The sequence below is a fragment of the Jaculus jaculus genome, chromosome 5 (assembly GCF_020740685.1).
Source record: "Jaculus jaculus isolate mJacJac1 chromosome 5, mJacJac1.mat.Y.cur, whole genome shotgun sequence".
NCBI lineage: Eukaryota > Metazoa > Chordata > Mammalia > Rodentia > Dipodidae > Jaculus > Jaculus jaculus.
Window position 1 is genome coordinate 93,380,237 of NC_059106.1, and position 14,323 is coordinate 93,394,559.

General features: G+C 40.0%; 1 protein-coding gene across 1 annotated transcript in view; it reads left to right on the forward strand.

The window, feature by feature from the left end:
- The first annotated feature begins 2,061 nt into the window (after nucleotides 1-2,061).
- Nucleotides 2,062-14,323, forward strand: part of Hook1 (hook microtubule tethering protein 1) — an 81,917-nt gene continuing 69,655 nt past the window's right edge. The window contains exons 1-2 of the mRNA XM_004663204.3: nucleotides 2,062-2,209; nucleotides 10,658-10,743. Of these exons, the coding sequence (XP_004663261.1) occupies nucleotides 2,147-2,209; nucleotides 10,658-10,743 (149 nt within the window). The 5' untranslated portion in view covers nucleotides 2,062-2,146. The remainder of the gene's footprint in view (nucleotides 2,210-10,657; nucleotides 10,744-14,323) is intronic.

The window sequence follows — 14,323 nt, forward strand, 5'->3', positions numbered from 1 at the left end:
GTTCGAGACCACCCTGACACTTCTTAGTGAATTCCAGGTCAGCCTGAGCTAGAGTGAGAGACCCTACCCCCTACTTCTGAAAACCACAAACAAATATATATACATACATACACACACACACACACACACACACATATATGTATATATATACTTTTTTTTTTGAGGAGAGAGGCAAAGGCAGATAGAGTGAGCGAGAGAGAGAGAGCGAGAGAGCGAGAGATCGAGAGAGAGAGAGAGAGAGAGAGAGAGAGAATGGGCGCACCAAGGCCTCCTAGCCACTGCAAAGGAACTCCAGGTGCAAGTGCCACCTTGTGCATCTGGCTTTACCTAGGTACTGGGGAACTGAATCTGGGTCCTTTGGCCTTACTTGGGTATTGGGGAATTAAACCTGGGTCCTTTGGCTTTAGCTGGCAAGTGCCTTAATCACTAAGCCATCTCTCCTGCCCTTTCTCAAATGCTTTTAAGTGTATTACAATAACTCCTATTGCAAACTACAATTTGCAATTTGCATTATTTTTACAATGTATGCTTAAATATTAATTACAATGACTTCTTGGTAGTGTGGAGTCTGGGATAAAGCTAACATCAATCGTCAGTGGAGGAAAATGTCACAATTAGCACCCAGTCTTCAATTTCTACACCACTCGTAGTTATCATGAAATCACATTTCCAGTGTTCCCAATGTCTAAAATATAAAATGACTCCAAACACATTAACGAAGTTCTGTGATAACATTTGGGGAGTCAATAGCCAAAGAGTGCATGATATTTTTAGAATGTGAATTTTTATTTTGGGGGCTTTTAATTTCAGTCATTGAAGTTTTAAACTTTCACTGTCTAAATATAAAACCACAGCGATTTAAATGAGCCAGATGCGCTTTTTTCTTTTTTTTTGAGGTAGGGTTTCACTCTAGTCTAGGATGACCTGGAATTCACTCTGTATTCTCTGGGTGGCCTTGAACTCACAGCGATCCACCTACCTCTGCCTCCCGAGTGCTGGCATTAAAGGCGTGCGCCACCACACCTGGCTTCAGATGCTTGTTAATACATTAATGCAGGTTCTGAATTGATGAATCTATGAATGAGTGAGTTAATGAGAACAGCAAGTGTGGGAATAGTCTAGCCTCTTCCAATAACATAAGCCATTTTGTCTGAACCCCAATCTTCCGAATTTATGCCCTTACGCTCCCCACATTTTCAGATTTTTTCAGCCAATCAAAGAAAACGCATATATTTTTATGTTCTATGTCTTTCAAAACTGATTTCATCCTGCTATCTAACCATGGTCATTACTTTAATGCCAACACTTAGGAGAATCGCCCTAAGTTCGAGGCCACCCTGAGACGACCTAGGTCAGCCTGGAGTGAGACCCTACCTCAAAAAAACTAAAAGTCTTTGCTTTTGCCCCATTTAAAATAAAAATGCCAATCCTCTGTGATTTTGTGAAAGCGTCTTCGACATAGGCAGATTAAGGTATTTTCTTTTCCTTAGGAAAACATTTCTTGGCCACGTCTGCAAAGCTTTCTTTTCAACGTGTGCCTTGCTGAGGAAATGCGATCTTCCTTCCGGGAGGGTCACTGGAGCTCTGGGATACTCAGTGAGGCTGGGTGCAGGTGCAGCGAGAAGAAACCCCGAGGCTCTCCCGGACGCTGTCCCAGTCGTTCTGGGGCGAGAGTCCGGGCTTCAGCCCGCCATGCACGCGCGAGGACACCCCCACCCCGGCGCCGCCCCCGTCCCCCCATCCGCGCCGCACCGCACCTGCCAGGTCATAAACCTTTTAGCACCCTCGCCCCAGCTCCAGGAGGCTGGGCGGGCCTCTCTGTGATTGGTTGTAGGGCACTAGGAGCGCCCAATAATAAGCTCGCCTTACAGGGCCTATTCCCGCCCCTAGCGCCCCGCCCGCCGTCCTCCTTCTTTGTGATTGGTACCTGGCGGCGTCACTCAGCACCGAGGTGCGCGGGTGGGGCGGGCTCAGGTAGCTCGCGGCGGCGGGACCCGAGGCTGCGGCCGAGGAGGGGCCGACGCCGCGACGTCGGCGTGAGGTTTGGCGCGTGAGCGTCGCGGGAGCGGGGCCTGGCCGCGGAGTTTTTCCCGCAGATCGTCGACGCCGGCCAGGTTGGAGCCCTGGGGAGGAGGACGTCCCGGCCATGGAGGAGGCGCAGCCGCTGCCTCCGCCGGAGCTGCCTCTGTGTGACAGCCTTATCATCTGGGTGAGTGCGGGGTGGGCCGCAGGTGAGCCCCGGCCGTGGCCTCCTCGGCGGGCGCGCGGCGTGCTGAGGGCCGAGGTGAGGGCAGGAGGACGGCGTGCGCGGGGCGCAGGGCCGGGGCGCAGGGCCTTGGGGAGGGGAGGGGAGGACTGCGGGGTCTGACCTGCATGAGGAAAGCTTTCTGATGCCAGCACCGTGGACCCCGGCCCGGCCCCACAGCCCATCCCCTGTCCTGCCTGCGCCCCATGGCCGCCTCTCCCTGCCCTCTTAACTTTGCGTTCTCAAAAGCATCCACTGTCGCCATCCCTGTACCTTCCCATGGAGACCTTTGCCCGTTTGGACGCATTGCCCCGGGACACCCGCCTCTCTACTGCAGCCACCCTGTGCCAGTTGCACACTAGTCGTCAGGAGGTAGCTAGGGTTTCCTTCCCAGTTGAGTGCACCTTTGGAATCACAGGACCGTTTTATAGAAGCCGCTTAAAACATGTGGAGAAAAGTCTGTCTTGGAAAAGGAAACGATTACCCCCACACACCTCCGTCTGTGTCCCCCACCCCCACCCTTCCCATAAACAGCATTTTTCTTGTAAGGACTAGGCACTTTTGTTTACCCCAGATCCATGTTTAGTATTCATGGGGGCTGCATGCTTCAGTATTCCAGGTAGTTAAATGCTGTCAGTATCTTGGAATTGCTTAGGTAGCACAGAACTGGTTCCAAACCCTTATTGGGCAAGGGTGGTTCTTGATGGCATACAGGGTGTTGTAGATGGTACCCCAAACCAGTTGTATAGTCGTGCCCAGGGGAGTGTGTGCAGAATGGAATGTAAGCAGACTGGATCAGAAGGATATAATCCTTGATGAGATTCCTTTAGCCATCTCCTGATGCCCAGGGAACTCCATAGGAAGAGAAATTTTAAAGATCTTTGGAAGTGTTGGAAGGTCATTGGAAACTATCAGGGTTTAAAGATCCTTTTGCATTTTGGAAGTGAATAGAGTTTCACAATGTAAAACAATTAGCTGTTAATCTCTACTTCCCTTTAAAATAGGTATTTGGGTTTAAATGCTATGTTTAAGACTATAAGAAAACATGGCAACATTACTTTTAATGATCTGTTTTGTTAAAACAAGTGGCTAATTATAGGGTGTACCCCTGTCGGTTATTTTGTGCTGTAAACATCATCTGACTGAGATGGTAAACTTGATTCTTTATGATGTCACTGACTTTAGTGTGAAGTAGAGTTTTTTGTGATATTTAAAAATGTTATGGGTGTATATCCATTTTTTAAACAATGTTCATTGACTTTCTACTCTGTGCTAGGCTCTGAGGAACTCGTTTTAATTGGAGTTAGCCGACAGAGCTGTGTACAATTACAATACAAGGCAAAATTCTTTCTCTTAAAAATAAACACTAGTGGGCTGGAGAGATGGCTTAGCGGTTAAGCGCTTGCCTGTGAAGCCTAAGGACCCCGGTTCCCCAGGTCCCACGATAGCTAAATGCACAAGGGGGCGCACGCGTCTGGAGTTCGTTTGCAGAGGCTGGAAGCCCTGGCGCGCCCATTCTCTCTCTCTCCCTCTATCTGTCTTTCTCTCTGTGTCTGTTGCTCTCAAATAAATAAATAAATAAAAATAAACACTAGTATGAACTAAGCAAGGAATCATAAGACAACAGAGGACAGGTGGTCATTTGCTTCTGCAGCGCTCTCATAGGCCACTGTACACTGTGGAGAAAAATGAATGACCAAGTAAACTGCTAATGCTGCCACTCTGTCCAGCTTGATGTTTGAGAATAACTGGACAGTTCTCACTAATATTTCTTAGCAAACGTTTATCAGTACTCTACTTGAGACTACAGCTCAGCTTTCTGTAGAGTAAATGACCTCTTCCTGATCCTTGGCTCTGGTTTTAGATCCTGTCCCTTCCAATGTTTTAGAGGTTTACTCTCATCATTTATTGCTTTCTGGATTTGATTATGTTTCCTTCTGTCCCCTCCCTCTTCTCCCCTCCCTTCCTCTTTTCTTCTCTCTCTTTCTTTTTTTGCTTTCCTGAGGATTGAACTCAGGGTTTCCTATAGGCTAGGCTTTATATCACTGTGATATAGCCCTAATCCTTTTCTTATATTTTTATCTTTTTTTTATATTTTTATCTTTTTTATATTTTGAGTCAGGATCTAAGTTGCCCAGGCTGGCCTTAAATTCACTCCCTAGTCTAAGCAGGCCTTTAATTTGTGCTCCTCCTGCCTCAGTCTCTTAAATAGTTGGGATTAAAAGGCTGAGTCACCAGGTCCAGCCATTAACAGCTTCATTCTCTCCATTACCTCCATCCTCTTTGTAGATAGAATTGCTCAAACCTTCACCTTCTTAAAAAGAACAATCACTACTCCATCTGGTCCACAATAAAATATGCTGTTTTTCATGTTTCCTTCCAGTAAAGATTTTTAAAAGTATTTTTTACCTTTAAACTCTTATTCACGTCACATCCCAAAGCACTGGTTGCTTTTTCTTTATAAGATGCTCACTCTTACAAGTTATCCCAGTCCAATAAGCTATTACTTGAAATTTCCTTGTCTTGTAGCCAGTGAACTTCAATCTTATTTTTTTGCTTTGCCAGCCATTGATTTTGCTCAACCTCAGCAACTTTCTCTAAATGCATCTCATGTCATACTTCTATGCTACTGTGCTGCATTTTACTTGTAATTCTTGAAGAATCTGTGCTTTATTTTTATCTTCTCTTCCCTTGCCATAAAAATATTCTAGTTCTTCAGTGGCTTGGTCTTGGACTGATGTTGCCTTTCCCATCAGATTGCCCTGTGACAACTTTTTGAACTAATAACCTACCTGTTGCTTACTCCATCCTCATTATAAGTTGTCACCTCTTTTTGTCACAGCTATAACATTTAATATTTTCTGAAGATATCCATCAGAGGAAATAAACTTCAAGGATCTTCCACAGACATTGAATCAAAGTGGTGGTAGGAAATGTGTTTGTTTTGGCTTTGAGACCAGTATTTTGCTACTAACTCTGATATAGCTAGAGGTTTTTATAGATGATGGGGGTGAGTTTATAATTTTATCATGGAAAAATAATTGATTTCAGGAAGTAGAAATTAGGTGAGATGTCCAAATACAAGGGTGTGCCATTACTAGTAATATATATATGGTGGTTCCCTTTGGTGGTGCCTGAGAGGAAGTAGAGGGAGATTTTATATATACATACATACATACATACATACATACATACATACATACATACATGTGTGTGTGTATTTGCGAGGCTCTCTAGCTTCTGATATTCCTCTAAGCATGCTAAGTAATGTTTTATGCTGAGGAGGAGTAACAACATTTATATGATTAAAAAAATTATAGGACCAAATCATGAAGGTAAGAAGATAGTTGGAAGTATCTTTGTGCTACTAGCCCTAGGAAGAGGGTGATTTCAGTGTTAACATATTAGAGAAATCTTTAGAAGTTGGCTAGGTGATAGGGTATCTCCTTTGTTAGTTAAAAAAAATTTATTTATTTATGTACTTGCAAGGAGAGAGACAGACAGAGAGGGAGGGAGGGAGGGAGGGAGGAAGGGAGGGGGAAAGAAAGGGGGAATAAAAAGAATGGGCATGCCAGGGCCTCCAGCCACTGCAAATGAATTCCAGATGCATGGGTCACTTTGTGAATCTGGCTTTAGATGAGTAATAGGGAATTGAACCTGTGTCATTAGGTTTTGCAGGCAAGCACCTTAACCGCTGAGCCATCTCCCCAGTCCTCTTGGTAGTTTTTAAGTGTTGTACCTTACGATTTAAAATGTTATTTAATTCTTAGAAGTGCACTACTACTAAGAATTTAGGTTGAAGTGTTAATGGCATCATTTTCATGATGGAAGGAGTAAGAGTTTGTGTGAAGATAATTTTTTAAAAAATATTTTTACTTGAGAAAGAAAGAGGTGTGTGTGGGGGGGGGGCTAAGGAGGGAGAGAATGGGTGCGCCAGGGACTCTAGGTGCTGCAAACGAACTCCAGGCACATGTGCCACCTACTGCCTCTGGCTTATGTGGGTCCTGGGGAATGGAACCTGGGTCCTTAGGCTTTGCCATCTCTCCAGCCTGTGAAGATAATTGTTTTGTTTTGTGTTGTTTTTGTTTTCTGAGGTAGGTTCTCAGTCTAGCTCAGGCTGACCTGGAATTCACTATGTAGTCTCATGGAACTCAGGCAGTCCTCCTACCTCTGCCTCCCAGGTGCTGGGATTGAAGGTGTGTGCCACCATGCCTGGATCGTGAAGATAAATTTAATTCTGGCTTTCTTGAGGTTTGCCTTTTACTATCTTTGAACTTAGCAGCTTTCACCAATAGAACATTGGACCAATTGGTTTTAATAGTTCTTATGAATTTTGCACTCTGACTTTGACAGGTAGATGAAAAAAAGGAATAAAAACAAATAAATGCAAACCTTGAAAATTATTAATGGTTGAATTACTTTTATAAAAATCTAAAAAGTCAAATAAATGACTTTAAAGTAAGGACCTACAATAGAATATAAGATAGTGTTGGCCCAAGATTACGTTTTTGTTTGTTATCACTTAAAAAATAACCTCTCTTCCTTAATTTTTATGATTTTTAATATTAAAGAAGTTCAGGAATATCATTTTGATGTTTCCTTGAATCTGCTTTATTTAAAAATATAGTAAAATATAAGGTGTTATTTTTCAGAATTATGTTTTTAATCACTCACTGAGTATTAACGTGTTTGTTTCTGAAAAGTCAAATGAAGAATTCATTTTCTCTTATCCCTCTGCTTTGGCCTTATTCTCCAATATTCACCCCTCAACCACACTGAGCTTTTTCTTTTTCTTTAATTTTTTTGTTTATTTATTTATTTATTTGAAAGTGGCAGAGAGAGAGAGAGAGAGAGAGAGGGAGAGAGGGAGAGAGAGAGGGAGAGAGAAAGCGGCAGAAGGAGTGAGAAAGAGAGAATGGGCGTGCCAGGGCCTCCAGCCACTGCAAACAAACTCCAGACATGTGCACCCCCTTGTACATCTGGCTAACCTGGGTCCTGGGGATTGAGGCTTCACAGGCAAGCGCTTAACCGCTAAGCCATCTCTCCAGCCCCACACTGAGCTTTTTCTCTACTCACTATTCTTAGTTACAAAGCTTTTCACCTTGGCTAAGTGAAATTATATTCTCTGATATCTTCTTTAGTTTATAGTTGTTTTAACAGCAAGAGTAATTGATACTAATCTAAGCATAGTGGCAAGGAGGCAACTCCTTGTTCTATATACACTAACACATGTAGTTCCATTATTTTTGTTAAATATTCTAAAACTATCCATTTTTTTGAGAGGGGGAGAGAATGAATTGGCACGCTAGGGCCTCCAGCCACTGTAATCGAACTCCAGATGTGTGTGCCAACTTGTGTACATGTGCGACCTTGTGCAATTTTGTCACCTTGTGCATCTGGCCTACATGGGATCTGAAGAGTCAAACATGGGTCCTTAGGCTTTGTAGGCAAGCGCCTCAACTGCTAAGTCATTTCTCCAGCCCTAAATCTGGCCTTTTAAAGTAACTCTCTTTTAAATTGCACATGAAAAATTTTAATTTGTAAGAAATAGTTAAACAGTGGAGCCCCAGTGTTTGTTTTCCTTTTAAACGTACCCTCAGACCTGGGTTTGTCTTCATTTGTATCACCAAATTGCAAAATTGTTCTTGTTTTATATTTCACATACTCCAGTCAACCTGTCCTCTGGGTCTGCATTGTCCATATTGTCCGTTCATGTCTATAGGACCATTGCAGGAGCCTTCTAACTGGTCTTCCTGACTCAGACATAGAGTTACTCTTAATGCTTCCAGAATATGCCAAAATGATACTCTCTTCCTTACCATTTGAGTGATTCTCATCACCAAGAGCAGTGATTCTCAAAAGGTGACATGCATAAAAATCCCTTGGAGGTTTTGACTTAATATGCCTGGAGAACATGTCTTTCCTAGATGTTACACATCCAGAAACCTTAGCTCATAATGAGCTAAATAGCTATTGAGAAGTACACTGTACAGAAGAAACTGACCAAAGTGTATTTACTATTTCCTTTAATTCTCCCAACAATCTTGCCTTTCTCTTACCCTCTGCTTTCTTAAAATATTTCTTAATGTTTTATTTATATCCTGGTTGGCTTTAAAATTTAGTTGATCAGAGCCAACATTCTTTTCTAGGCCTTTCAGCATCCTGGTGTCTGACTGCCTCTTTAACCTTCCTGTGTCAGTCTTCTTTGTAGTGCAAATACAGTGACACTGAAATATATGTTCCCTAAAAATAGCATCTTTTATCTTGTGTCTATGTTTGTATCATATTCCTATTTCCTGAAGTTTCCTTCTTTTGCCTTTTTTTTTTTTTTTAGAAAATTTTAGAAATCCCTCAGTTACCTTCCATCCAGAAATCTCCAAGAAGTCTTTCCCAAATGCAAATCCTAATTAGATTAGGTGACTATCCTGGTTTTTTTTGAAAACATTTCATGTATACTGTGATCATGAGACATCATATTAACTGATTTGTGTCATTTTCTCCCTTCTTGACATCAGCTACTTAACAGTAGAAGCTTATTAATTTTCTTTTACAATCCAGTTCTATACTAGAGCACCCTACATAGAGTAGGAGTTCAGTGAAGCCTTCACATACTTGGAAAGCAGTGGTGGCTAGCTTTAGTCTGTTTATGTCATCCTTTTGTTATGTATTAAAATAACAGAACAGATATTTAGAATCTCAAAATAACAGAGCCATTAACTGACTTATGGTGGGTGAGCATCCTGTTAGATTATTGTAATTAAGTGGTAAACAGAGGAGCTATAACTGAATAGTGAAGGAGATGATTATTTATGTAAAAAGGAATCATAACATTTAATTTAAGATAGGTTGAAATTAGATTTCCAGAAAGAAAATATGATCGATTTTAGTTCTATTGCAACATGTCTAAAGCTTCCCTGTCTTTTACGTACTATTCTGAAAAGAAGTATTTTACTTCATTAAAAAAATTAAATACATATTTTTATTTTGGTGTGTGTAGATGTGTGTGTGTTCATGTATGTGAATACAGGTGTATTTATGCCATGGCATGCATGTGGAGGTCAGTGGGCAGCTTTGCAGGGTTGGTCCTCACTTTCCACTATTTTTGAGCTAGGTTCTCACTTACTGTTGTTTATAACTTTTGGGAAGTTCTCCTGTCTTTGCCTCTTATCTTGTTATCTTGTTACTGCCACTACTTCTTGCTTTTTATATGGTATCTAGGGATACAGACTTGGATATTCAGGCTTGAGTAGCAAGCACTTTATTCACCAAGCCATCTCCCCAGAGTCCCACCCTTCTCTTTTTAATATGTTTATGAACATTTAAAAAGCAGAAATTTGAGGACTCACATGGTGGTGTACTCCTTTAATCCCAGCACTCGGGAGGCAGAGGGTAGCTGTTGTAGTCATCTTCCACATTGCTGGGATAGAATTCCAATAAAACACAGTTTATGGGAGGAAGGGATTGATATAAAGCTTACAGATCCAGTGGAAGTTCCATCAAATGGAGAAAGAAGTTGGCTCCCTTTCACAGACCTAAGTGGAGAGAAACTACCATCAGCCAGCACCACCACAATAGGGCAGCAAAACAGCAGGAAACTGCAGCAAAGAGCAGGGACCCAGGCAAGCTCAGACCTCTCTGAATACCTTTTGCCTGGAAGTCAGATCCACCCTTAGGAATACCTTAAGGCTGGACCCCAGGATCCACCCCCAGTGATACCTCTTCCAGCCAGGCAGCTAGAAATCCAAGTCTCAAGCTTTAATAAAATACCTGAATCTATTGGGGGACATATATTCATACTACCACACAGAGGTAGGTAGGATCACCATGAGTTCGAGGCCACCCTGAGACTACATAGTGAATTCCAGGTCAGCCTGGGCTAGAGCAAGATCTTACCTTAAAAAAAAAAAAATAGAGATTTGAAATGTTAGAAATACAGCAGCCAAACTAGCCAGAAACAACTCACCACATGACTCCATACCCTGTAGCTAATTGTTAGTGAGCAGACACCCTTGCTTATTTCAGAGCTCATAAATAAAATATGTCATCTTAGATTCAACATTTCTAGATTTTATTTTCCTATCAAGTAGTGTACATAAAATCTTAGCTTGCAAGTATTGGTCAGTTTCAGAGTTCTTTCTCTGTTACTGTCCTAACACTAGACAAAACACTAGAATTATGTGTCTAGGTTTGTAGTAGTTAAAAAATGCTGAATTATTTCATATATAGCAACAAGGTGCTTTACTGTGTTAGGCCTGATCTTATATTAAGTGTTTACTTCATAAAAACATTGCACGTATTTTTATTTGCTTTGCATCTTCTTAAGCCAAGTTGTTTTCTGTTTATTTATTTCTCCCTTAATACTACCCTGTAGGGATTTGAAAGAGTAAAGTCATTTGCTATGTGTCATTTTAGCTGCAGACATTTAAGACTGCCTCGCCTTGTCAAGATGTCAAACAGCTGACTAATGGAGTTACCATGGCACAAGTTCTTCATCAAATGTGAGTAGTGATAAAACAATACCTAACAAGAATCGTATACTCAATGACAAGGTAGAGCACTTAGAGTTTTATTCTTTACTTAATTGAAATTTTATCCCATCTATTATACTGTCAGACAAGGTACTAAGGCTTTCTTGCAACTAGAAAATAAAAATGTTTAGCACCTCATTACTCCTTTTTTGTTCATAGAGGATACATTGTAACTAAGTGATCAGGGTTTCTCTTCAGGAGATCTTACTTTTGAATGTGTTCTAGACATGTTACAAGGTAATCACTATAAAAATAAAAGATTATAAAGTTATAATTTTTTAATTTCTAATTTTTAGAAATTTTGTTATTATTATTTTTATTTGTAAGGAGAGAGAGAGAATGAGAATAGGCATAGCAGCAGTTAAGGCACTCGCCCAAAAAGCTTAAGGACCTGAGTTTGATTCCCCAAGAAACCATATAAAGCCAGAAGTGCAGATGTGATGCATGCATTTAGAGTTGAGCTGGAGGCCCTGATGCGCCCATTCTCTATGTCTCTTTTCACTCTATTACTTGCAAGTAAATAAAAAATGTTAATAACTAAAAAGAGAAAGGTACAATGATGTTTTACCTATGCTATTCTTTTAGATATACTATTGTCGTTTTAAGATATTGCATGGAGAATTTTATTTGGGAGATTATTAAAGCAAAAATTCAGGATTTGGAAAAAGTATTACATTAACTAAATATTTATACTGGAATAGTAATTTATGAGTCTACCAATTATCAAGTGTTGAATAGATGAAATATAATGTTATAAAGCAATAATTATAGCAATTCGCTTTTGGCTGGACTCATCTTATATAATTATATTAAAAATTTGTCATTTCATTTCTCCAGCAGCCATGTAAGACAGATTCACTAAGTGGTATATGCATTTAGAGTTCATTTGCAGCAGCAGGACATCCTGGTGTGCCGCCCATTCTCTCTCTTCCCTACTCCCTCTCTGCTTGCAAAGAACTAGAATCCTTACAAAGGCTAATTTCATATTTCTTTGAATATTTTAAAGCATTTTATGTAGTGAAATTCTCAACAAATTTTATTGGTGATTCATATCAAATCACATAAACATTGTTACTGGAAGCAAGAAGAAAAAGTGTACTTTTTAAGGAATTGGCAAATTTTCAGACCATCATTCTTATTATCTGAGGCAAGTGTGCTTCTAAATAACAATATTTTAAAAATTATTGTCCAGCATTTTCTGCAGTTGTGTAGCCACTGGTAGGATCAACATGCTTTGCTAATAACCCCCACCATATACACACTGCAGACAACCCTAATTAAACTCAGCAGGTCATACCCACACACAAGAAAACATTAAAGCAGAAAGGAGACTAGTTGGAAAGAAGGCTTTCAGTGAAAGGTGGATGGGGATGGGGTGAAAAGAAGATGGTGGGAAGGGAATATATTACATAAATGTATAAAACTGTCAATTAAAATGCTCAAAACTATAAGATTTAAATAGAAAGAGTCAAGATGTCATTGATAAGCATCTGTACTTCCTTAATATATTTAATTTGAACATGTAAATGTAGTTTTTTAAATGCATGTAGAAGCTGCTAGTGATAAAAACACGTGGGGAGAAAACTACACCTACAAATGTGTTATTTTTCTAGGGTTGCTGTAACAGGACCACAGATTGGCTGACATAAAATAATAGGTGAAATATAGATATAAACTACTGATAGACTTTTACATTAGGATATTAATTAAATCTTCATGTGCATGTTCAATATAAAGATCATAATTTGATATATGAAGCACTGAAGGTTTACTGAGTATTCAAAAATAGTCTCAGAACATTCATTGAAGCTAACACAATTACTAGAAAGCAAAAGGAGTTGATTGCTTCCTAAATTTAGGTGGTAAGATTCTTGAAGACAAATCATGAATAATATTAAAAACTTAACCTTATAATGATTTTTGTTTCGTTTTATTAGAAGTTAATTGTACTGTGTTTTGCTTAACTAGTTCTATGTCCCCTTTCTGTTAGGTATTCCGTAAGAGTCATTGAAGTTCTTGTGGGAGGATAAGTGTTAAAGTTAAGCCATATAGATGATGTAGCAGCCCAAAGAAAGGGTAGTGTCTAGTGTTGAGTTACAGTTTAGTAGGTGAGAAAATTTGTTGCCATAGTTAATGATTATAAAAGGTCATACTTGTTTATAACAACACAGGATGCATATTCTTACGGAGAAATTGCAATGTGTTTCTCAGAGCTAACATTGATTTGAGATAGAACACAAGAAAGAATTTGAAGAAAGAAGGTAGGATTATATTAGAAAAGCTAGATAATGAGAACAGGTTGATCTCTTGATTTGATTTCTAAAGGTAGCTGCAACATAGAATCTTAAACTTAAATGCTTTTGAGGGGAAAGTTAGCTAAGAGATTGGTGTAGTAGTCAGAAATCTACAGGGTAGCAGAGCCCATAAAGGACAAGTTTGTGTTTGTGAGCCTGTACAAATGTGCTTATTTTAAGGGAATGGCTCATTCATCTCTGGAGGTTTGCAAACCCAAAATCTGTAATTTAGGCCACCAAGTGCTGAATATCCAGAGTTACGGTAATTGGATGACAGGATTTGTTCTTTTTTGTAGGAATGTCAGTATTTTTTTTTTTTTTTATTCATCTGATTGGATGAGGTCCATTCTCCTTCTGGAGGGTGATGTATTTTACTCAGTCTAATGGCCTAAGTGGTATCTAAAAGTATCTGTGTAGCACATTTAAATGTTTTTTTTTTTTTTAATCACACATTTGGTATTGTAGGTGTAGCCAAGTTGGCACAGAACGTTAACCATTACACCTGACACACCTCTTTTATCTGAGAACTTTATTAATGTGTTATAAAAAGGAAGATTTTTTTTGAGGTAGGGTCTCACTCTAGTCCAGGCTGACCTCGAACTCACTATGAAGTCTCAGGGTGGCCTCGAACTCACAGCAATCCACCTACCCCTGCCTCCCAAATGCTGGGATTAAAGGCATTTACCACCATGCCCAGCTGAGAAAATGTATTTTTTGATAATTTTGTTTCATTAAATTAGCCATACAGATAAATGTCGTTTAGCAGCATATAATTTATACACTTACATAATTATTTTGATAATTATAGGGTATTTTTCTTTATTTATTTGAGAGCAACAGACAGAGAGAGATTAACAGGCAGATAGAGAGAAAGAATGGGCGCACCAGGGCCTCTAGCCACTGCAAACGAACTCCAGATACACGTGTCCCCTAGTGCATCTGGCTAACATGGGTCCTGGGGAATCGAGCCTTGAGCTGGGGTCCTTAGGCTTCACAGGCAAGCACTTAAACATTAAGCCCTGTCTCCAGCCTTATTTATGGTTTTTACATCTGGGAAAGGTTAAGCACACGTAGCAAAGTTTTAAGTAATTGAATTGAAAATGGTCAAGTCATTTTTTCTATTACCCTGATACCCTGACGGAGTGATGTCTTTTATAGTAGAACATCTGAAGCAGAACCAGAAGGGTCAAGTATAAGGAGTAAAACTTATTGTTTACCAGGGTCATATCTTAAATTTACAAAAATGCAAAACTGAA